Source organism: Diadema antillarum, unplaced genomic scaffold (genome assembly GCF_040938485.1).
Source record: "Diadema antillarum isolate AM-2024a unplaced genomic scaffold, OU_Dant_1.0 seq00000699_RagTag, whole genome shotgun sequence".
NCBI classification, from domain to species: Eukaryota; Metazoa; Echinodermata; class Echinoidea; order Diadematoida; family Diadematidae; genus Diadema; species Diadema antillarum.
In genome coordinates this window covers 15,822-42,174 of record NW_027271604.1, presented here as the reverse complement: position 1 = coordinate 42,174, position 26,353 = coordinate 15,822, and the positions used below count along the sequence as shown (strand labels likewise).

The window sequence follows — 26,353 nt, the reverse complement described above, 5'->3', positions numbered from 1 at the left end:
ATGTTCGTAAGAATTCCGAAATTTACGTTTAGGCCTATTTGAGGGACTATGTCCTTCTAGATTTATGAAAGTTCGTTCTCCGTCATCACAAACTGGCCCGTATTTTGATGATTTTTCAAATTAACATTGATTGTTTTTTTCGTTAGAGGAGCATTTTGCTCGGTCGCAGTCACACTGCACGATATGCGTGCTCAATGTCAATGCGTGTGCAAGGCCGCTGAAAATGCATCGCGCTCTACACTGTTGGTGCAAAATTGCACCGGGGACGTTGCGGCGCTCGTTGGTAGCCGAATACTGGTGCAGTAGACATTTGCATTCAACCCTTGCATTGAATAATTCCCGTAGACACTAATCATAGGGGTAATTGCCTAGGGGGTACGTAAATTTTGTTTTTCTTTTTTGCTTTTGTGGATACCATCAAAGATCGTACACTCATACGACCTTTGATATTTGATGATTTTTCAAATTAACATTGATTGTTTTTTTCGTTGGAGGAGCATTTTGCTCGGTCGCAGTCACACTGCACGATATGCGTGCTCAATGTCAATGCGTGTGCAAGGCCGCTGAAAATGCATCGCGCTCTACACTGTTGGTGCAAAATTGCACCGGGGACGTTGCGGCGCTCGTTGGTGGCCGAATACTGGTGCAGTAGACATTTGCATTCAACCCTTGCATTGAATAATTCCCGTAGACACTATTTCATAGGGGTAATTGCCTAGGGGGTACGTAAATTTTGTTTTTCTTTTTTGCTTTTGTGGATACCATCAAAGATCGTACACTCATACGACCTTTGATATTTGATGATTTTTCAAATTAACATTGATTGTTTTTTTCGTTAGAGGAGCATTTTGCTCGGTCGCAGTCACACTGCACGATATGCGTGCTCAATGTCAATGCGTGTGCAAGGCCGCTGAAAATGCATCGCGCTCTACACTGTTGGTGCAAAATTGCACCGGGGACGTTGCGGCGCTCGTTGGTGGCCGAATACTGGTGCAGTAGACATTTGCATTCAACCCTTGCATTGAATAATTCCCGTAGACACTAATCATAGGGGTAATTGCCTAGGGGGTACGTAAATTTTGTTTTTCTTTTTTGCTTTTGTGGATACCATCAAAGATCGTACACTCATACGACCTTTGATATCATCACACTCTCGGCTTGCTATAATCAAAATATCCCGTAAGAAAACGGCGTATTTCTCGATTTTTAGCGCTTTTTCCGCGACCCGTCGTGTAGACAATACTCTTAAAACTGGACTTAATTCGCGCGCGCTTGGAAAAGTTCCGATTCTGCACTTTTGACGGTGGAATTTGGGATTTTCGATGGATTTTTGGAGGAGACTTAAGGACTTTCCTGTACGTGAATGAGTGTTAATACCGTATGTGTAATGATGTGATTTGCGTGTGATGTGACTGTAGAACCAAAGATCGTACACTTCAGTGTACGATCTTTGGTAGAACCCACTGGCTGGTGATAAAGCACACTGGCAATTAAGTGGCCGAATTCTGGTAGATGACCGAATGCACATTATGTTTACCCCGACTTTGTACTTAGGCGTGGGTCTGCCGCCTTTGACGGCCCCTCTCTAGTTCCACATGTTTTTTGTGGAACAGTGACATTACAACTTTGTAGTTGTAATCACATACGTACATGCCAGTGAACATCAGAGGTGTCAATGATGTCTTTCTTTTACTGTACTCCTACGCAGCCTGAAGGTCTGTCTATTTAAAAGATTTCTTCCTTGGGTGATGATCCAGCAAGTATAACCCCTACTACCTTGAGAGTCATTGTTGCTCAATTATTAAAGGGTGTGTACAGTTCTGGTTGAGGTGAGGATTTAGCTTTTAACATTTTGCAAGATATTCAGAAACCACTCTATGAGATGTCAAAGAGCATGCAATTCTAAGGGGTATCAAAAGTTTATTTGATGAAAATCGGTTTTAAAATGGCTGAGATATCCAAAAACAAGGTGAAACAAAAAGATCCTAATACAAGGTGTGGCATATCGCCTTTTATTATCACTTTTTTGGATATCTCAGCCATTTGAAAACCAATTTTCATCAAATAAACGTTGAATCCTTTTTAAAATTGTATGCTCTTTCATATTTCATAAGAGGTTTCTCATTATCTCACTTAAGAATGTTCAAAACATGAATCCCCACCTCAGCCAGTACTGTACAGTCCCTTTGAAACCATGCGATGACTTGATTCGAGGAATACAACAATTACTTTTTGTTTCATTTCAAACACAGAAATGTAGCAAAGATTGCTTTGCATGTCGGTGATAAAAGTTCCTTTCATTTTACTCTGTGTATAATGTACAAATGAGCTTGAACACTGATTGGCTTTTTACTGTAAACCAATCAAGTCTTAGAAACCACATGTGCTATGTCTTGACTTTCTTTCAATGAAACCAAATGCTGCTGTGCTCATGTGCACGCAGCTGTGACGCACAAATGAACAACGTGAACAATGAGGAGCATGAAATACAATGGGGCAATAACCTCATCATAAAATATTGGACATGGTTGATTGACCAATCAGAATGCAGAATTCTGCATCACAAAAAGATAATTACAGATTGACCAATCAGAATGCAGAATTCTGCATCACAAAAAGATAACTACAGATATAAGAGAACTGCATACTTCATTTAATACTCTGCCTTTACCAATATTCAGTTGAAAATTTCTCAACAAGTACACTAAACAGGTGTGTCCATGCTTTTTGTTCTGTATTTATATCTAGGTATTACATATGTGAGTGTCTGTGTACACAGTATGTGTGTATGTGTTTGTTGAGAAAATTTGTGCTGCTATGTTGTGAGTGTGTGTGTGTGTGTGAGAGAGAGAGAGAGAGAGAGAGAGAGAGAGAGAGAGAGAGAGAGAGAGAGAGAGTGTGTGTGTGTGTGTGTGTGTGTGTGTGTGTGTGTAATGTCAACATACTTTCTAGTTCCTACCAGCCTCATCATGCTGAGGCGGATGGGTAGATATGACAGCCAAACATTCCTTGTCAGTTGGACTTTAACCTTTTCTGTACCAGGGACTTTGGACAGTGTGTATAATGCTATAGGGCTTTCTGTGCCAGTTGGCACTCAAAAGTACATAAAGGGTTTAACTGGTCATGATTATCCGCAATGATGCTCCTACTTCACCCTTGCCTTGCACTTGGATTGTCTCAAGTCAAAACAAGACAATAGCAGCATTCACACTGACACAAATTAGCGGGATTCAAATCTCGAGAGATATTTTTAGCATGATCCAAATCTTGATATTATATTGGATGGCTATGAATGGGATTCCGGGGAATATTGGCTCTGACGAGTGCAGTATTCCCTGGTTTGCCATGAGTTACAACCATCCAATATAGTTATCATTATTATTATTTTGTAGAGAAGGAATAAACTGTACAAAAATACCGTACTTCTACTCGTCTTTGAAGTTGACTCAGCACTGAATAAGAAGTAGGCCCTAGGCAACTGCATATGAAGCATGCAACTACCAAGATGTTTGCGCACTTGTGAATAGTAACAAGAGTTTGTGCACTACACGTAGTAGCAAGCGTTTATGCACTCAGCAAGCGCTCGCGCTTGTGATCATACTTAGATCTTATATGGTTTCTGGTACTATTCAAATTCTAATTCTAATTTGGGTATTCGAACAATCATCAATTTTTGTTGGAAGTAGCATTATATGCAGCTTAATCTAAAAATTTTTTTAAAAAGTTTGATATCGTAGGGGAAATAGATTGTCACAACCTATCCTTCATGATTTTTGTTGTGATTTTTAAAGAAAACATACTAGTATAGACTCTGATCCAGTGGAGATAAACAGTTGGAAACCAAGGCTACCAAAATACATCTGTCAAGAATAATGACTTAGATTTGAATTAAAGAATTCTGTTGCCATAGCAAAATAGCAACATAGCAGATTAAAAAATTCAGTGGTTATTCTCAACTACGCTTGGATGACGATCGTGGGGCATCGTGTGTGATGTTTACTAGCAGATGGCATGCTATTCAAAGGTGATGATTTTGAAGAGCAAAAAAATAGAGAAAAAATCAAAATAAAAGGAAGATGTGCATATATGTATCTTTTTTTTTTTTCATTGGTAATGAGGAAACAGAACAGTGTTGGTGCAAAGAGATGCATCATAAAGATGATTGTATGCAGATGATTGCTTGGAAGATGAGCTTCGAAAGGGAAGAAACAAATCTTTATGCCCAGGGAAGTAATGGGCGGGGGCTAGGCGGAGTTGTGCACTCTCAGCAGGGAGGGAGGGGGTTGGAGTCTTGAGTTGGGGGGGGGGGGGAATAGAGAGAGGACATCTCATTGGAAGATACTAATTATGTGTAATGATGGATCATCGCAGTGGGGGTACATATGATATGTGGAAAAAAAGAGCATTTGATGGATTGCTTTGCAATTGGGTCTGGCATTACAGCTGTCTCCATGTGCTTCCCTCTCACATTAGTTACCAATGACAACGATGATAATTGCCTAGGAGCTACCAGGATCATTTTATATTTATATTTCTCACTTTCTCTTTTATTCTTTCATTTTTTTCCCTCTCCTCCCTGTCTTCATTCTTCTTTATCTTCCTGTTTTTCCCATTCTTCCGTATCTATGTACCGTTCTGCAAGAAATAAATTGCTAAATTGCTCCTCCTTTTCTTTTTTTAATATTGCACAGAGCTAAGAAAATTGATATGATGATTTACCTTTTTCTGGGAAAATGCATTTTTACTGGTGTTTTTTTTTTTTTCTCTCTCTCAATTGTTGTGCTGTTTCCAGAATATTTTACACTGCCATATGTTCACAGAGTGATTTATCACCTCCGCTCTGGTTCAGGTTGTTAAGGGTTCAGATAGAAGACTTGTGCCCCTTGACAACCGTCGTAGTAATTTGCAATTGGAGAGGAAAAACAGAGGGGGCTGAGATAACTGGAATCCATTTCCTGCATGGTTAAAAGTGACAGAGATGCATGGATGCTTACCTGTGATTTCTTGGAAGGACAAATCTAATATTGAGCTGCCCTTGTGACGTGAGCAGCAATATGGCGAGATTAAGCATGGATTTGAATACAGATGATATTAGAGCTGTTGTAAATGATCAGAGACTTGAATTTTAATGTCAAGCGGTCCTTCTTTGTCTTCTGGAAATGGGATGAAAACAAGTGTATACTATGCATTATCCATCCCCCTCCTCCCCCCACCAAATCTTCACTTTCTCTAAACAGCAGAAGTAATCCCTCCCAAAGTGGTATGCCTGTAGTGTGGAGGATTTGTATCAATACCATGAATGATAAAGGAGAAATTATTTTTGTTTTATTCATCACTTTATTCCCAGGCATCAAACGGTAGAAAAATAAAATGGAATACAGGAAAAAACAGTGCAACGGGGGAAAAAATAACAAATATGATATATGAGATATCAGTGAGTACCTCCACTCAATGAGATTTTCAGCAATCTGTCACTAAGCTCCAAACATGAGAGCTACATGACTTGTAAAATGAAAAAAAAAAAATAATAGTCATGTGTGTATGTATTGATAATTTGTGAACGAAATTGTCATGTTGAATAGTTTTCCAGTCTCGCAGTGGTAGAATGATGGTGTATGTATGGGAAATAGATTTGTAGGAGGGCGAGTTTATCCAACGTTGATTTTGAATAATCCTATAGATGAATGATGTGAAGTCACAGTTGCACAATACAGTCAAACCTGTCTTAGCAATCCCATGTCTATAGCGGCCATCAGCCATATACAACCACTTAAACAATTCCCTCTATAAAGAGAAAAAGCATGGTAAAGAACCTGTCTATAGCGGCCACCTGTCTGTAATGCCCTCTTTTTTCCTCTCCCTTAAGTGGCCGCTATAGACAGGTTTGACTGCATATTCATGCATGTTTGTTTACACACACTTATAGTTATGTATGTGACATCAAGTGGTACATCTCATGATTTCCACTCATAATTTCTTGTTTATTTTTTCTTTTAATTTGTTATTTCCAGGAATGAGGTTGATGTAGAAGGAGCAACACACAAGTTTGTGGTAGACCTCATCAAGCAGGGAGGCAACGAACTCACACTCACCGTCATCTCCGTGCCAAACTTTCGCGAGGACAAGCGGGACCTGAGCGACGAGTCCTCGGGCTACTCGTACTGCGACTACAGCGACAAGCGCCCGGTTCCCATCACGATACCGGACTACCAGCACGTGACCAGCAATGGCGAGAAATACGTGGTGAGAAATAAATCTTTGTTGAGGTTGTTGTTGAAGTGTGATTCTACATCGTATGGGATTCGACCTGTCAGCTAATAAATTGCATGAATAGAATAGTAGAGATTTATCAAAATCAGACAAAATAAGAAGGTTATGAAATTGTAAAGTTTTCCATTTTTTCATGTGAATAGTGACATCAGAAGAAACCACATTATGCAAATTAGGAGAAAATGATGATGTCATCCTGTCACAATTCTCCCATTGACCTGTGCATGAATTTTCACTAAAATTCATTTATTTGACATGAAATCAGTAAGAACAACATACATCCATCACACCAAATTATTGCAGTCTAACAATAGCCTAGTCACAATGACTTGATTTCTGGTTGCTAAATCACAGACCCAAAAAATGTTATGTTTAGAACTTTTTTTAAAAACAATATTTTCTCTGTACAAAACTTGCAGTAGTCTTGAGATAATCCACTGTTGCTGTTTATGTGTGAAGATGTATGTCTGAGCGAGTGTATGTATGTGAGAGTGTGTGTGTGTGACCTAATGATTGCTGAAGTCAGACTCAGTTGAAAACAGGTGGTATCATCTGGACTATTTGCCATCCAAACATCATGCACAACAATGCCTCGACCCCCAACAGCCCAAATACTCTGTTGTGGATAGTACAAGTCACATCTAAAGTTTAAGTTTATGTCAATCCTGTATTTGATGTGCATACATTTGTCCCTTCCAACAGTGGGAATGAAATGTGGACGACTTGCAGAGAAAACTCATCGAAGAATACAAAGTATCCTTGTTTCCTCGCCGCCTTCTTGCGTCACTCAATTCCTCCCGGGCTTCCATTTTTCGCAGTAAATTTTATAAAGTCTTGTGGCGAATCTGGGCAGTGAATCGACAGTACATCAAGCTTCTTTTTTTCTTTTTCTTTTTTTGATCACTGAAGCTCAACACAATAGCAGTTTGAAAGTGGAAGTGGGAATATATCTAGTGGGAGAATGCACTCCCTCAGCTTTGCACCTTAACTCCATTACTGCAATCAGCACGCTTTGGGCTAAACCTGTCTGGGTAGAGCTACATGCAAAGGGGGAAAAAGAAAGAAAAAAAACTCTGCAAATTTGACATTTTTGGAAGAGGACACAAAAGCCTGCCCGGAGCATTTTACACATGGGAAAAGCAAAGATGGTGCGAGCATCATGGTGTAATTTTTCTTACGCCTTCTTCTTGCTGTGCCCCCCCTCCTTCCTCGTCATCTTTTCCCCCTCTTTGCATCTGTTTGCTGCTCTTCTGCTATTTGGTGTTTGTGTTTGGTCTGATTCTCCACAATGTTTGGGAGGGAACTCAAATTTCAGCGCAAGCCAGAAGTCCGGTGGGCAATCACGTCGCGAGATTGATGCCTCGATTGTGTGACTTCTACTCTCGGTCAACACGTCGTCAGGCTGCGTGGTGCAGCGCAGCGAGAAGAGAGCCGATGCTGAATGCAGTGTAGGAAAAATTTATGTCGGACCGAAGTCGCTCGCTTATGCCTGTGTGGCATAGTATGTGAGAATGTAAAGCATTGAGCAGATTTTGTTCGTAATACAATGCATAGGACAGACGAGGCTTGGAAAATTGAAACAGAAGAAAAGATAACTGTTAAAATCTTTATCATCACATTTGTAATGATAGTCAAGATCTCTAGTAAAATCCAGATGTTACATGTATGATTTCCTTCTATCTTCCTTTTCTGTCTTTATATGTCTGGTTTCTGTTTATCATCAAAGAAATGAAGATAATGTTTCCTTTTGTGGGAGGTCTACATATGTTGTGAAAATCAAGTACTTTGATTCCAGATTTGGGATGTGCAATGCTGATAATGGACTCCTATAAATATGTGGAAAAGGATGATATTCATGAACCTATGATGACTTGCATAAACAAAGTTCAGACAACTGGCTATATTTGGTGAAGTTTGAGTTTGTTGCTGTAACGAATGTCAATAGTGTGTTGCCTGTGCCATAAGAGTTTACAGTACTTCAAGGACTTTTTTTTCACAGTACCATATTAATGATAGTAATACTGCTAACTACTATTCATATTAAATGATAATGAAAATGGTGATGATGATGATAATCATGATGGTGATGATGATGATGGTGATGATTGTGGTGATGTTCATAATAATAATGGTGATGATGATGATGATAAGAAAGAAAAGATGAAGAAGTAGAAGTAGAAGAATAAGAAGACGAAGAGAAAGAAATAGGAGGAGGATGTTAAAATGTTTAAAAATTTGTTTAAAAATTTGTTGAAAATGTTAATTTCGGTTTTCCTCTCCTCTCCAGGTATACAACATCTACATGGCGGGCAGACTGCTGTGCTCACACCGCTACAGCGAGTTTGCCAACGTCCACGCCAAGCTGAGCGCGAGTTCATCGACTTCCAGTTCCCGAAGTTCCGGGGAAGTGGCCGTTCACGCTGTCTGACCAGCAGCTGGACACGAGGAGGAGAAACCTGGAGTATTATTTGGAGAAAGGTGAGTGCTGGCATCAGCAAACAGCCTCCTCATTTGAGTCAGATGAAGTTTGCTCTTTCTCACGTGTTTTCCCTTTTGATAATGAATACATGTACTTGCAATCTTTTGTTGCGGTTATGGTGTTCAATATCTGCTCCTGATTTGTTGAAAAGTCATTGCCAAAGGCAATAAAGGAGCTCCACAAGGATTGGCAGAGATGCCAACCCTCACTTTTTTTTCTTTTTTTGGGCAGTATTTTGTAATGTTGTTTTAGACGTAGATACTGTAGGTTTCATGGAAATACTGCTTTATCCAAATTGTACGACTACACATGCCTATTACAAGACAGGTAAAAATACTTAACCCCCCCCCCCCCCCCCCCCAAAAAAAAAAAAAAAAAAAGATGCCTTTTTCAGCCCTGGGAATACTGCAGTGCTGTTTACAAGGGGGGTGGCATCCCTGGAGCTGTAGATGTGTAGCAATAATAGTGGCATGTCATACCAGAAGATTCTAAAAAAAAAAAGGAACCCAGGTAGCTTTGTCATATTGTACATGATTGTAGATGGTATTTTTCTCATATTATGTTTATTGGTGCATTATGACTTTACTAGTATTGCTTAAATCTTGCAGGGTATTATAGTCATGTAGTATGACTGCTTTCTTGTTTGTTGCATAATCTGTAATGTTTCATATCATTACATATTTCAAATATGACCAAGATCTTAGTCCATTTTGACCAAACCTGTGACTTTCCGATCCATGCTCCCGTAAAAATGCCGTGGTCTCTGTATAATTCTTTAAGAGGAGACACAGAATGTGAGCGCCACAGCTGTTTGTGTGTAGTGTATTCTTAAGATGGTTATACTGGGTACAGAGTTTCAGAATTTATAGTGATTGGCATGAGGAATAAGAATGTTTTCAAAATTCATAAACAAATCACAATGAACAAGGATGATGCCATAACAGCTTCACATACAGTAAGAATGCGTGATCGGGCACTGAATGAAGTAAAACAAAATAAGAAAGCATGCTTAAATTCTACACTGGTGAACTTGTCAAGCAAGTGGTATTAGTTACGTTCAGACTGTGATCCTTAACGTTGAGGATAAACCAACTTTAACGATAAGCTGGAAGTTAAGTAATGGCGCCAAGTGTCGCATGGTCTCTTTCGTCACAAAATTGTTTTGTTCGTTGACCAGAGACAACGCCAATGTCGTCAACAAAGTGACAATTTCGTGACAAAAAAGTATTTCATTTTGTCAACAAAATTGTTATTTTGTTGACAGAATTGTAATGTCGTGATAAAAGAGACCATGAGACACTTGGCACCTTATACTTATCTACGAGAGTTAGCTTATCCTAGAAGTTACGGATCACCGTCTGAACATAACTATTGTATTTGAATTACATTGCTACATTTCTGGAATGTATGAGCCTCCTATGTCATCATCCTTGTTCAGTGTATTACTGTAAAACATGAAACATTCGCGGCATGAATTTTTCGCGAATTGGAGCCACGGCCTTGTTTGCGGCATGAAATTTTCGCGAACTGCCACTGGCATTCAGTGCATACAGTGTAGACAAGAACTTTCGCGTGCATTTTAATTTCGCGAATCTTGGCACTCGCGAAATTCGCGAAATTAGAATGCACGCGAACATTCCTCGTTTTACAGTATGTTTTAGGTTTTTCAGAGTATTGGTTTATTTGCTCAACGACCACAATATATTCCAGAAATCTGGAATTTGCACTATCTATGTATGTAACTACCTAATGCAACATTATATGAATTGTGTGGAATGCCCCTTGAAGCTTGGAGAGCATTGGCTTCTGTAGCTGTGAGTTGATTTAGTGACAACAGTAGTGAAAGGATGGATTTTGAACGGAAGAATGTTGTGGTTGCGATGCCGCTCTCATGGCAGAAAACGATGAGGAGTCGCTGTGCGTGTGAGTTATGCACACACACGAAACAAGCACCAGTCATCCGTGCATGCTCCACAGCCGTCCATGAGTGTGCATACACATAGGTGGTTTGTACTGGCTCATTAGAGTTCGCCAAAGAAGCATGGCATTATAGGTCCCAAGGCAGACATAAAACCCCATGGAGACCAGTCAGTCGTCATTGCATGGCCTCCCCGCCCCGCCCCCTTCCTTTACCCTCAACCCCAGCCCCCCTCCATTTTTATCTAATCAAATCCAAAGAGACAGCTGTGGCGTTTCCGGCCATGCAGCGGAGGAATCAAAGGTGGCGTGACATCTCTCATTTTCGGCAGTTTGATGAGTCCCGCTCGCGCTAACTCGCCCAATATGAGCCTGCCCCCATTATGTTTTTGGACGTAAAATGGATGAACTTTCGCTGGCAAATTTACATTCAGAAAGGAATGCGACTTGCATGCAGAATGGGTTGTGTTATCATGTAAAATCAGATTTGATGCTTGACTGTGTAGAAGAAAAAGTAAAATGTTTTGCCGAATAACTTTTTTGTTGTTGTTCGTAAGGGTAGTGCACGAAAGGTGAGAGTGACCCAGCTTTTAATAAAATTAGAAGGTTAGAAGGTTAATGCCCCCTGTAAGCTGCAGACTCTTGGTTGTAACTTGTGGAAACGGCTACAAGCTGTAGATCACCATGGAATGCTAATGCTTTCTGAGGGTAAATTGAATCTCCTTTCAGCATCCATTTAATTCTTGGTGACTTTCTGTGGCCTTGATGTGAAATGTCAGTTTCTCATTTCAATCTTATCTTGAAGTCTGAAGGAAGTCTCGGACATCATCAGAAATCCACAGTAGTCGTGCTCTTCGTCAAAAAGAAATAAAAAGCTCTAATGCTTTGAGAAAAAAGAAAACCCTCATTATATTCCTATCTTGATAACATATATGGCTAAAAACAATATGGGGACATCGGGATCTGCTTGTATGAACAATGCCCCCCATCATCATTGGTGAAGTATAACTTCTCAATGTGGAGGCAGAGTCACCAAATCTGTTAGGTGTCCAGGCGAAACTATATGTACTGTAGAAGTGGAAATTTTCATGTGAATAATTTTTCGCTCTTGTCTGGGCAAGATAAATTTTGCCAGTTTTTAATTTTGCAGATGTTCATAGTTGAGTGAGCACTTCAAACAGCTAACCGCTGTCACAGCACTTAACTAAAAGCTTTGACAGCATATACTGTGGTTAGAGATACAAGGTGTATAGCTGGTCCACATTATGGCAGCAACTTCACTAAAAATGCCACAGGACTAGCAAATGTGAAGAGCATGACAAATAACATAACAAATCAGTGGTGGATCCAGAGGGGGGCCAACTGGCGCATGCCCCCCCCCCCTTTATTTTTTGTTAAAAACAAAAGAAATGAAATAAATCCCAGAAGTGGCACCAGAAATATTAGTTGCGCCCCCCCCCCCCCCCTTTACAGAATTCCTGGATCCGCCCCTACAAATATACCCCTACGATGAACTTAGCTTGACATCAAAAAATATAAAATATCATTAAGTAAAACAGCAAAAACTTTACATGCTTTCATATTTGTCCTAAGATCAAAATGTGCAAAAGTTTTCATGAAGTCTATGACGCATGTTATGCTCCATTATGCTCTCTTTTATACAAGAGAAGATTCAGATTCCACACCCTAGAAAATATAGTTTTATGTTTTATGCAAAGAGGAAAATCAAGAAAAGAAAGCTTGTCATGGGAACATACATTGTATGGTAGCAATTTGAGAAAAAAAAACCCAGAGAAATCCCTGGACAGAACGCTTTTTATGGGAATCATAAGAGCATTTGAAATGGAAGAGGATTCCTTAAAAGTGAAAGAAGAATGAGAAAAACTCGTCAAAACAACACAGTGGCAGCTTCTTTGGTCCATCTTGTTCGTTTAGGGTGAGATTGATGGTAGTGGATATTTGTTCAGCCCGTATGATGCTGACAAGTGCCCCCAACTGGCACTGCGTAATGCAAGGGCCGATACATACGTCGTGTTCACTTATTTAAAGGACAATTCCCAACGTCTGTATACAGGTGATCATCATCTGTCTCAAGGATTTTGTTTATTTTTGGCAGTTTTGTTTTGTGACAGTGTAACATCTGATCAGAAAGTCCTCAATACGATTCCCCCTCGGCCACAAACATTGCTTTGCGGTGATTCTGTAGTAGAATGTATGCATGATGCCTTTGCTTAAAACAAAGATTTTAGCCCATGAACATTCATTGTCAACTAGAATAAGATGAGATAGATCTTTATTAGTTTCAGCTGAATGGGACAGATGATACTAAAGATTGTCTATATGCCAGTATGTCCATATTGTACTCTAGTGTACGTAGGCCAACCTGAAACAAAAAAGCTATATTGGTCATGTAATATTAACAATTCATGATAATGTCATTTACTTTATTTCTTTGAAGTAGAAAAATTAGAAAATTTGATTTTTAATCTTCTTGAAAGGAATTCAGTTCATCAGATTAATGTGAAGTCCTTTTGTTGTATGTCATTTTTATTTTTCTCTGTTTTCCCTTGACAAGAAATGTATAGACGTTACCTGTACAAAACTAGAAATACGCAGGATCATGGTGACATAGGCAACCCAAAATATCTACCATGTAGATTGCCCTATAAGTTCCACTTATGCACAAATCCCCCCCAGCCTGGAAGAAATCCGACAGCAACTGAATGGCATTTAAACCCTGCTCTCAGCGGTAGGAAGTTAACAGAAATAGATGGCGCTGCTACCCCAAGAGGGCTCTTTGCAGTATAGATCATTGTCAAATCTCATCAACAAATTGTTTTGCAAACGGCGGGGATTTCTTGGCCGGGCTTTTGAACAGATGTTCAGATGATCTGCTTGGAGCTAAATGTCCAATGCGAAAAAAAGAGTAAAGCTCTAAGAAATGCAGTGCACTCACTTCAGACATCATTTTATGTGTGTGTGTTTGTGTGTGTGTGTGTGTGTGTGTGTGTGTGTGTTTCTTTCTTTTTCTACCTTCCAAAGACCAGGTTAGTAATGTCACACCATGCATAATTCATAGCATTGAATCCTAAACGATAGGGCAGCAGAGGTTTATCATTTATTCAGTAGTGTAATTGGATGTGGTTTAGGGCTTTAAATGTAGCCCTGCACAAATGGCCAGGGAATTGCAAAATGAATTTTTCATGTTCGGTGTTGTATGCAGTAACATTATCCATGGGTTTCTGTAATACTGGGCATTTTCTTTATTTATTTTGCTGTCAGACATGGGTTTCCACTGTCAGAGCAAGCTACAGTGACAGCAAGTGACTTACTACATGCATTTACCGTAGGTTGTCCCATTTTTCAAGTCATCTAAAGTCTGTATTTGGGCCATATCCACTGAATCCTAAGCGTGTGTAGTCTTGAAATTCTTTGACAGCAGTCTGAATGGATTTGCAAACAATGAATGTCATGAATAACTGAGTAGATTTATCACTTTCATCTTCAGAATGTCATGGTGTCTCATTTTCTTTGACAGCTACATACAAGTAGCAGTTACAGCAGGTCTCTCAGCGGTAATGAATTTTTCTCTCTCACCCTGCCCCCCCCCCCCCCCCATGATACATAATACAGAATGCAGAAATTGTACTGATAGTGACATTCATACTGTAAAGCACGATATTTGGCAGCATGAAATTTTTGTGAAATTCCTCTGGCACTCGATGCATATACATGCAGTGTAGACAAGAACTTTCATGTGCATTTTACTTTCATGAATCTCAGCTCTTGCAAAATTCATGAAATTAAAATGCACACAAACATTTCTGGTTTTAAGATATCCTGGATGTGCAATAATGGCAGTAATATGTCTATTCTACCTGCGAGATTAGGTCTTGCCTACAGCTTTGCTACCATAAAATATGTCTGCATTACCCATGTTTCACCTGAGACTCGTATTTTGTATTTGCCCCACCCCCACACACACACATACGCCGAACCACTTGTGAACCTATTAATCATTAGTCTACGATGCCAATGTACGAGGTGCCACTACGACAATTAAAGTGGATCTCTCGGGCAAGGCGCAACACCTGCTCTCCTCAAGCATGCGACAGAGTTCATGCTTGAGTGGTGGTGTTGTAGTGGCCAAAATACTTCCAGTTTAGTAGAGCAGAAGGTTGTTATCCTGGGTACAGAGTATGGACACACTTTCCTATTTGTCTGTGCTATGTTCAGTGTTTCTTTCCAGATGGGTAGTTCAATTTGTCCTTCTCATGTGATATGTAAATAGCTGAAGATATTTATCCCACCCTCCTCACCCAAGAAAGTAACTAGTGTGTATGACTTTGAAGAGCATTATATGAAGCGTTTTGTCAGATATTTATCAGAAAAAATATCAGATGAAACGCTTCATGAAATGCCCACTAGTTGTGGCTCAGTGGGTAAGACAGTGGACCATTAATCTGCAATTGATGGTTCAAGTCTTCTGTCTGTGGCTGATGTGTCCCTAGACAAGGCAATCTATTTTCATTGCTTAGTCGGGGGGGGGGGGGGGGGGGGGGGAGGGGGGGGAGGGGGGAGGGGGGAGGGGGGAGGGGGGAGGGGGGAGGGGGGAGGGGGGAGGGGGGAGGGGGGGCAGTTCCCGTGGTTGCTGGCTTATAAGTATTTACTGCTTCCATAGCAGCCATGTTAAACAGATCACAGTACAAGTTGACATTTTGTTGGCTGAGAACCAGAAGGCATTATTGCAGGGTTTTTTTTTTGTTTTTTTGTTTTTTTGTTTTTTTTTGCGGGGGGGGGGGGGGTATTGAATCATTGATATCACATTGTAGAGCTCAATCTCCTTTACATCTTGGTGTAAATTTAGAATTATTTTCGTTTTCAGCGCAAAATGTTAAAAATCAAAACCATGGTGCTATTTTAGTTGATATATGGAACAATAATTTTTACCCACTTTTGATTAGATAAGCTCATTGTTTTGTGAAAATTGATTACTTTGTCTCTGTTTATGCTCAAAGCTTAGAATGCATAGTGCCCTTCTGGTTCTCAGCTGACAATATCAATTTAATGCCACTTTAGCATTGTGCGCAGTGCGCAGATGATGAATAGAATATAAATGTAATTCCTGGCTACTGTTTCTTTTGCTTTTGAAGTATTTTTTTCCCTTTGTTTTGGCATTTTTATGCCTCCAAATGAGTATGGCATTCAAATTATTTAGATTTATTACACATCATTACAGGCTATTTTGTGTCCTATTTTTACCCAGTGACTGTGCTGTTGTTTACAGTACCAAGTATTAGAGAATGCATTCCGAAAGTAGTTCAATGTCACGAAGCATCTAAGAGGAAAAAGGACCAATTTCAGATTAATGTGTATCCATACTTTCGAGACTGATTGGGTTGAAGTGCATTAGGTCTTTATTGGTGATGCAGAGGTGTACCAGTTCATGCTCTTAAGATGACGGTGTTTGTTTTTTTCTGATTTTATCAAGAGCTTGAAAGAGAGAGAAAAGATGAAAGAATGACAGATGTGTAAATGGGACACAATTTACCACATCAATGTCATTTGATGAAATTTCATAAACATGTCAAGGTCCAGTCCTTTGTGGTATGATGCTAACATTACATTGAAATGCACTGAAACTGCCATGACAGCATGTAATAATGACATGATTCCATTAATAAGTCCATATCTACATCAGATAGCAACTATGTTGAGATGACCTTTTGTGGCATATTCATTGTGTGGGAACTTATTCATCATGTTCTAGTATAATAACAAAGAGGATAATACACACATTTATGCATACACTTATACACATTCTCATGTATTGCATAGACATACACATACACACACACACACACACACACACACACACATGCAAAGATACACATACTTGCAAACATAGACACACATATGCAGACACACACACCCACTCGTATTTGTATTCCCAAATACACATACTATGCCTCCACTGTTCAATGTCAATTTGAGTGCTTGTAACATGATAAAGCACATACTGCTCCTTTAATGACTGTGGATTGTTGTAAGACCTTCTTTTTCACAGTTGTGTCCATCTGTGAATTCTGCACTCTGTTATGTAAGTGCACCAACCCGCAGACAAGGCACGCACAAGCCCAGAGTGTATCCAATGTAGCCTCTGGATTGTTGTGGTACAAACCTGATTTAGATGCTAACTTAATTTGTTTGACTTCTCCCGTTCCATTGCTGTATATTATCTTTATTGCAGGCAGAAAAGTATACATTGTAGTGCAATGTATACACAAATCTTACATTCACTCCCTATCTGTCTCTCTCCCTCTCTTTCTCTTGTTACAGTGGCGGCTGTCAGGGTGATCGGTGAATCTGACATAATGAGAGAGTTTTGAACTCAGAAGCAGTAGACACTGAACCAGAACGGGTAAGTTGGTCATTGAAACCTGCCCTTGGTACATAATATGTTTCTCCTTCTGCCTCTATCTCTCTTCTCTTTATGCCTATCTCTCCTCGCCCCTTCTCTATCTCTCCTCTCCCCTTCTCTATGTCTCCTCTCCCCATCTCTATCTCTCCTCTCCCCTTCTCTATCTCTCCTCTCTTCTCTATCTCTCCTCTCCCCTCTCTATCTCTCCTCTCCCCTTCTCTATCCCTCCCCTCTCCTTATCTATCTCTCATCTCCCCATCTCTATCTCTCCTCCCCCCATCTCTATCTCTTCTCTCCCCTTCTCTATCTCTCCTCTCCCCTTCTCTATCTCTCATCTCCCCTTCTCTATCTCTCCTCTCCCCATTTCTATCTCTCCTCTCCCCAGCTCTATCTCTCCTCTCCCCATCTCTATCTCTTCTCTCCCCATCTCTATCTCTCCTCTCCCCTTCTCTATGTCTCCTCTCCCCATCTCTATCTCTCCTCTCCCATTCTCTATCTCTCCTCTCCCCATCTCTATCTCTCCTCTTCCCATCTCTATCTCTTCTCTCCCCTTCTCTATCTCTCCTCTCCCCTTCTCTATCTCTCATCTCCCCTTCTCTATCTCTCCTCTCCCCATCTCTATCTCTCATTTCCCCTTCTCTATCTCTTCTCTCCCCATCTCTATCTCTCCTCTCCCATTCTCTATCTCTCCTCTCCCCTTCTCTATCTCTCCTCTCCCCTTCTCTATCTCTTCTCTCCCCATCTCTATCTCTCCTTTCCCCATCTCTATCTCTCATCTCCCCTTTTCTATCTCTCCTCTCCTCATCTCTATCTCTCCTCCGCCCATCTCTATCTCTCCTCTCCCCTTCTCTATCCCTCCCCTCTCCTTCTCTATCTCTCATCTCCCCTTCTCTATCTCTCATCTCCCCTTCTCTATCTCTCATCTCCCCTTCTCTATCTCTCCTCTCTCCATCTCTATCTCTCATCTCCCTTCTCTATCTCTCCTCTTCCCTTCTCTATCTCTTCTCTCCCCATCTCTATCTCTCCTCTGCCCATCTCTATCTCTCATCTCCCCTTCTCTATCCCTCCCCTCTCCTTCTCTCTCTCATCTCCCCTTCTCTATCTCTCCTCTCCCCATCTCTATCTCTCATCTCTCCTTCTCTATCCCTCCCCTCTCCTTCTCTATCTCTCATCTCCCCTTCTCTATCTCTTCTCTCCCATCTCCCCTTCTCTATCTCTTCTCTCCCCATCTCTATCTCTTCTCTCCCCATCTCTATCTCTCCTCTGCCCATCTCTATCTCTCATCTCCCCTTCTCTATCCCTCCCCTCTCCTTCTCTATCTCTCATCTCCCCTTCTCTATCTCACCTCTCCCCATCTCTGTCTCTTCTCTCCCCATCTCTATCTCTCCTCTGCCCATCTCTATCTCTCCTCTCCCCTTCTCTATCCCTCCCCTCTCCTTCTCTATCTCTCATCTCCCCTTCTCTATCTCTCCTCTCCCCTTCTCTATCTCTTCTCTCCCCATCTCTATCTCTCCTCTCCCCTTCTCTATCTCTCCTCTCCCCTTCTCTATCTCTCCTCTCCCCTTCTCTATCTCTCCTCTATCATTCTTCTCTTCTATCATCTCTTCTATATCTCCCCTCTCCCTTCTCTATCTCATTTTCTCCCTTCTTTAACTTTCTCCCTCTGTTTCTCCTCACATCTTCTCTATCTTTCCTCTCCCTTCTCTATCTTTCCTCCATCATTCTTCTCTTTTATCATCTGTTCTCATCCCCTCTCTCCCTTCTCTATCTCTCCTCTCCCTTCTTTAACTTTCTTATCTCTCTATTTCTCCTCTCTACTTCTCTATCTCTTCTCTGCCTTTACTCCCATGCTCCCCCTTTCTTATTTTTTTTTCTCTCTCACAATGTTTGTCTTTTTGTTTGCCTTCATGGTACATTTTTGTCAAGAAGCTGTGCCCATGTTACATGCCATTTAACATGAAATGCTGACATTTCTTCGCTGAGCTCCAGTGATAGATATGGTCGTGGAATCATGGAGTGGGGGCTATGGATGAAAAGGCTTTCAGGTGGCCGATGAGAACTAGGTCATCTAGAAACGCTTATTCATTCATCTAATGAAGAATGTAATGTCGTTTGGTCTGAAGCAGGGGTATGGAATCATAAATTAATGTGAAAATGTCTGTGACCTATTAATTCACGAAAAATATATGTACGGGAAAATAACAGCTTATACAGTAACCCAGGGCAAGCATAACCAGGACCTCACATTTTGCAGCTGTTTTGCCCGGGGGGGGGGGGGGGGGGGGGGGGGGGGGGGGGGGGGGGGAAATAATCCTGGAACATTTAAGAGCATGTTTGTTAAACATGAAGCCACTATGTAGCAGATTTTTTATTGGGCATCGTACCATACATTGTAGGCAAAAATATCTATGCTGTGAACCTCTCTTCATGTATGCATGAAATGTACCTAGTGAGATGACGCAGTCATGTGTAGGTGTGAGAACACTGCAAGAATGATCCGTAGAAGCCCTCTTTTTGTAGCAGGGTGCACTCCATTACATGCCTAGTGGAGATACAGTTTTAGCATAGATGTGGAGATGCCAACTATTTTGTACTGTGTTTTGCCACAAATACTGCAGGTTTCTTGGAAAATTTTTTTTTTCCCAAATTGTAGTACAATGCATGTCTATTGCAGAAAAGGTCAAAACACTGTTTTTCTTCTAGAAATATGCCATTACGACCCTTAGAATACCGCAGTGCTGTTTACGTGGTTGGTATCCCTGTGGATGCAAAGAATATGCGAGATCAAATCAATACGAGAAAGTGTTGCATTTCAGGCATTAGCTCTTCATCCACCTCCATCACTGTATAAGTGACCCCGTCGTGTGCCACACTTCGCACTGACCTTTAGGGTTTCACAGGTTCCACGAAGTCATCTTCCATCCTCCTGTGGATTCACCCAACTCTTTCAGGTCAGGAGAAACTTGGGCAAGAGACACATTTACATGTCATTAGTTTCCAGTCTGTAACATTTTGATATTGATGGAAAGCTTGGCATGTTCTTAGAGGGCCAGTCAGTAGGCCAGTGAGAATAGATAAATTAGAGAAATTGTTGGATATATACCAGTCTCAAGATTCACACAAATATGTTTAAATTAAGAGAGCACTTGCCTTGTTGCATGTGTATTTGTGTGTGTGTGTGTGTGTGTGTTTGTTTGTTTGTGTGTTTGTGCCATGATGATACGACCATTTGCTCCTGCAACAATTGGTGGGGTCTTATTTTCTCGAAGGACTTATGCGTAGGGTTAGGGTTGTGATAGTAGGGTTTTACGTTTAGTTTGGTATGAGGATTAGAATTAAGGTTTGTGTTATGTTTGTGGATAGAAGTTATGTTTGGCTTGGCGTGCAGGTATTGCATGGGAGCAATTGTTGCAGGAGTGAATGTCAGGGAACCATGTGCACCACACATAGTCCCAGCAAGAGAAGATCTACGTTCTGCAGACAAGTACCTGCTGGTGGAACACAGAGCACACAACTCTTGGGGAGCTCGTTCATTCCGCGTGGCTGCTGCAAAGATATGGAATGGCCTTCCACAGTCTATCCGCAGAGCTCTTACCACAGAATCTTTTAAAACAGCCCTCAAGACCCATCTCTTCAAATTGAAAAACTAGCCAATGTGTAAGAATGTATGTTACACATTTGGAGACAATTACTTCCTGGAACTATTTCTTTTTATTTTAACTGTCATATCACAAGCAGTGCACCCATGAAATTTAAGCTGAATTATGTATTTATTTTGGAGCAAGCGCCATGAGCGCCTGACTTGGCGGATACCGGTGCTATACAAGACTTCATCATCATCATCATCATCACATATCTATCAAATGTTCTCTTTTTTATCCATTTCTCTGTCTAATTTGAAAGGTCCCCCCCCCATCTCCTCCCCTCCCCTTCCTTCCCTGTCCTTTTGATATTGGCCCCATGTTGCCTGTTGATCAAGCTGGGTTGTCTCATCCTCCCTGAAAACATATTTTGACACCTTCTGCGGTGATGTGGGGGCCGCGCATCGGTCCTGCAGAGATTCCCACTTAGTGCTATTTAGAGGCCCTGATGAGATTTTGATGGGAGATTTAATAAGATGGGAGCCTTGGAAATTGTGCGGAGACTATTAGATTTGGAGACACAGAGAGATTCCTGCGCATCTTTGCTGCTAACTTTCTTCGGAAATTCTCCCCTCCCAGCGATCATTAGAGGCAACAAGATGCTAATAACTTTATGTGTGAGTAAAGATATATGTGCTGACAGCCATTGAAGTGTGTTTAATACATAAGAGTATTAAAATAAAAGCAATGGCACTGAGACATCTGCACAATTCTTCTTTCAAACTTTGCCATCTTTTGTATATGAACAATGCAGGATTGACATCTTTGGGTCTGCGTCACTTAAATACACCTGTTTACTATTTGCCGGTATACTGTTGTAAGAAATTGACTGTTCTTGTCACTGTTGTTCAACCTCACAATCTAACCTGATGTTTGTATATTTCACAGGTTTATTTTCGCTATCAAAATACAAGCTTCAGTATCAATATTTGTGGACTGCAATAATGTTTGATGTTACTTCATTTAGTTCATAGATGTTAAGCATGTGAAAAAAAGAAAGATCTATTTGAACTACCTTGAACTTTGTCATGCATGGGATACTGTACACTTCAATTAAAGTAAATGTTACATGTCATAATACAAAGCAGATATGCAGGTGAAGAGGGGAGAAAAAAAGACCTTGTGCTTGTATCATGATACTCCTCTGTATCCAACCTATTTCAATTTGTCAAATTCTTGTTTGTAAGAATCTTGGGAATCTGCTGACTACATTGTCATTTTCTCTATGTACACACTCAAAGTATGTGAAATGGTCACAAATCAACCAGTGTACACACTCTGTTCTCATTGAAAAAAAAAAAAAGAAGCAGTCTAAGAAAGCAGCCACCAGACTGCAAAATAAAGAAGGAAAATCCAACCTGTTATTTCAACTTGTCAAATTGTGTGTAAGAATCATTAGGATCTTTAGACAAATTAGTCAATCCCCATGTTTATAAGGATGTGATTTGTCATAGGAGAAGAGCAGTATAATTCATTTTTCTTTGATATGCTTCACAAAAGTAGTCTTCTGTCTGAAACACTGCAATTCAATTCTTTTTTCAATTCAATTCTTTTTTCAATTCATGTTTTATTTCATTTCTTGAAAAGAACGTCTACGACATTTCACTTTCTTCGGTGACAGAGAATAAGGTTTCATAAGGAAAACAAAGTAAACTGAGAAGAGTATGAAATAATTGTGGAACCTTGTAGTATTAATAAAACGTCATGAAAACTGAAGTGATAAAAAAAGATGAAATAACAATGCACAATCTTCGAAAAGGCAAACTTACCTACAAAAGCAGGAACAAACCAAAAACAAACACAAATTTGTTCCTGGATGATCCTGACAAGGTGCAAGAGATGCTTGTAGGTTGCGATGTGCAAAAATCACATCAATTTCTGCTCCTATGGTAGGCTCACGCAACTCCACTGCATCAATGCTGATTTGCGTTGATTTTTGTCTACGTTTTTGTCTATGTACAGCAGTCTTGCTCTCGAGAGTCTTGTCTTAAAGCAGACTCATAAACAGTAATTTTGCGTCCAGACATCAACTTCTTTCTGTGATCTCATACACTACCATGATCCCCCCCCCCCCCTCCTTCAAATTGGCAATCAGACACACATTTATATAAAATTACCCTTACCCCACAGGGGAAGAAGCGGGTTCAGGAATGCCATGACAGCACCATCTGAATTGTTAAAATGAAAAACAACTCACTTGCATAAACACAATTGCCCAGATTATGTCATGTACACCACGCGCAAAATCTCCACTGATTTTAGGAGAAATTCTTCTTAATTTCTCAGAAAATGTGAAAAAAAGAAATTTGAAGTGAAAATACGAGCTATATTTTTGTTCAAATTCATGAAATTCTTCCGTCGAGATGTTTTCATCGCAACTGATTGACAAATTGCCATACATTGACGTAAATAATTTGCCAATCAGTTGCAGTAGCCGGGTTCACACGTACACCAATTAGCGGGATACAAATCTCGAGATTTGCATTGCGATCGTCATCCCGAGTTTTTTGCACATGTGGACAGAAAAAACCCAAAAATTAGCGGGATAAGCATCGCGATGCTAATCCCAAGAAATCTTGCACTGGTTCGTCAATTAGCGGGATAATTGGCCCCGCGCTGGTACTTGTGAACGGTCGGGATTAGAATCTCGAGTTTTTATATCCCATCATGCAATGCCCACATCACAACAGCGAGGCCTCCATGAAGAGGTCCTTCACCTCTTTGGAGCACAACAACAACAGCGCGCGAACCACACCACTGACGCGTAAAAGACAATGGACAGAGGTAAGTGCGCGCAGGCAGTGATAGAGAAGGGCGCTGTGTGACCCAGTTTGCAGGCTTTGCTGTTATCTCTATTGGCAATTAGCGGGATAATTTGGTACGTGTGGATGCTCGCCAAATTAGCGGGATACCGATCGCGATCACTATCCCGCTAATTTGGTACTTGTGGACGCTCGCAAAAAAAACTTGGGATGTGCATCGCGATCGTCATCCCACTATTTTGTACGTGTGAACCCGGCTAATGAAAACATCTCAATGGAAGAATTTCATGAATTTGAATAATTATGCAGTACCCGCTGCATGCTATAAGGATTAGAACCAACACATGCTGTCGGGTGAAAGCTCGGTGGTCTAGTGGAGATGACACCTGTCCGGTGATCAGGAGGTCGTAGGTTCGAATCCTGCTCGAGTATGTACGCCCATGATTTTTTATCATGGCCACTACTACAGCGTGTCTCTAAAAAAAGTAAACCCAACTTCAACGGCAAATTTTCAGAAAAGTATAAAATATTTACACATTATTTTTTCATGGTTAGATAGTCCAATAAGTCTTCTGTCCAATGATACCACGTAGGTTATGTAACTCTCATGCATGACTGAGCATGATTCAACTTAGCGAATGGGTGTGAAATCATCACTGTGGCAAGTTCCGTGATCAGCATACTTTCTCACATTGTACCAGATGGCTCTTTTTGTTGGAGGCTGCCTGCCGAGGAATTGCACCCGAAAAGCCTCTTGAACTTCCACGAAACTTCTTGTTTCCTGGTATCGAGTTACCAGGAATACTCTCTGCTCAATTGTCAACTGTACCATGTTTGGAAAGCATGTGAAGTGTGAATGTGTCAGGAACAACCTTTGCTGAAGTTGTTATGTAATCATTAGGCCTAACATGTGACAAAAATTTAACTTCAAATATGCCCTGAATGCATGACAATAGCAAGAAATAACTTGCCACAGTGATGATTTCACACCCATTCACTAAGTTGAATTATGCTCAGTCATGCATGAGAATTACATAACCTACGTGGTATCATTGGATAGAGGACTTATTGAACTCTCTAACCATGAAAAAATAATGTGCAAATATTTTATAGTTTTCTGAAAATTTGCTGTTGAAGTTGGGTTTACTTTTTTTAGAGACACACTGTAGAACGCTGATCAATTCAGTGCTTATTTGTGTTGATGTAAGGAAATTTGTCAATCAGTTGCAATGAATACATCTCGATGGAAGAATTTCATGAATTTGAATAATTACGCAGTACCCACTGCATGCTATTAGGATTAGAACCAACACATGCTGTCGGGCGAAAGCTCGTTGGTCTAGTGGAGATGATACCTGTCCGGTGATCAGGAGGTCGTAGGTTCAAATCCTGCTTGAGTATGTACGCCCATGATTTTTTTATCATGGCTACTACTAAAACACTGATCAATTCAGTTCTTATTTACGTCGATGTAGGGCAATTTGTCAATCAGTTGCAATGAAAACATCTCAACAGAAGAATTTCATGAATTTGAATAATTACACATTACCCGCTGCATGCTATATAAGGATTAGAACCAACACATGCTGTCGGGTGAAAGCTCGGTGGTCTAGTGGAGATGACACCTGTCCGGTGATCAGGAGGTCGTAGGTTCAATTCTTGCTCGAGTATGTACGCTCATGATTTTTTATCATGGATACTAATATATTTTTGTTGCTCATGATGTCTTTTCCAAAACAATGTGACCGTGAGTGTGAGCTTTGCTGAACACAAATGTTCTGTATTTATACAAGTTTTGGAACCTTTGTCTCTTGCTCATAATGGTGCAGTACCAAATGTTAAGTTGACATTCTAATTGGGGACATTTAATATGAAAAACCACCTGAAATGATTTGAACACTCCCTTCCCCCCCCCCCCCCATGCCTCCCTCTATAGAGAAAAGTTTGCTCATCCCCGCTGTTGAGGGCATGGCTCACTGTGTGCTAACAAAGATGCATTTTACAGCGCACATATTTTTTGAAAGAGCATTGCCTTTCAAGAGTGACCCCCTGTCACTCACAATCATCAGTGTCACTTAATAGGTCAGTGTGCATTACAAAAAACAATGTAGTGGCAGTCACTGTCTGCAAAGATTAGCATACTGGTTTTATAAATGATGCAAGGTTGTTTTAAAGCCACTCTAAGCAAGAATAGGATGTTCTGTTTGTTTTGTTGGGTGTTTTTTTTTTTCTTTTGCTTTTTTTTAAAGGGGAGATTTGGGTATTCTATAGAAATGTATATTTTATTCTGTGTAAGTTCAGAATATGTATTCCTTGATTTTTACATGAAGCTGAGGCCGGATATGATTTGAGGTAAAGGTAGAGGGGGAAAATAGCTTTGCTGTTAACATACCTTGTGAAAACAAATAACATTATACGCACAATTTAGTGAGATATGGGAACTGACATAATACTTACCAAAACGCATAAAGAAGACCAGTTCTGGAAGTGGCACAAGACGGAAAGCTGGTGGCCTCTGTAATTAAAGGTCAATTCTTTTGTCAACGACATGTAGTAAGAAACGTTCAAACACAGACTAATTTTAAAAACAAACAACAAACATTTCTATGGATCAGGCTAGGCCCATATGGCTTTACTTCAAATCATAGATCAGGTTGGCATTGATCATAAAAGAAAAAAAAATGATTTGATGATAGTCTGATATATGCTATAGCTAAATGATGTATATTATCAAATGTCCTTTTAAACTGACATGTAACCAATGGGCTCATGCACAGATAAACACTTACAAAAAAAAACAAGAGTGCTTGTTTTACTCTTTTCTTGTGGTCATCCAATCCAGTGATTCATAACTTCACTTTTG

General features: G+C 40.4%; 1 protein-coding gene across 1 annotated transcript in view; it reads left to right on the top strand.

The window, feature by feature from the left end:
* Positions 1 to 17,081, top strand: part of LOC139737694 (sorting nexin-27-like) — an 86,259-nt gene extending 69,178 nt beyond the window's left edge. The window contains 5 exon segments of the mRNA XM_071648374.1: positions 6,012 to 6,243; positions 8,558 to 8,633; positions 8,636 to 8,665; positions 8,668 to 8,748; positions 17,006 to 17,081. Coding sequence (XP_071504475.1) covers positions 6,012 to 6,243; positions 8,558 to 8,633; positions 8,636 to 8,665; positions 8,668 to 8,748; positions 17,006 to 17,055 — 469 coding nt within the window. The 3' untranslated portion in view covers positions 17,056 to 17,081.
* Positions 17,082 to 26,353: the final 9,272 nt, after the last annotated feature.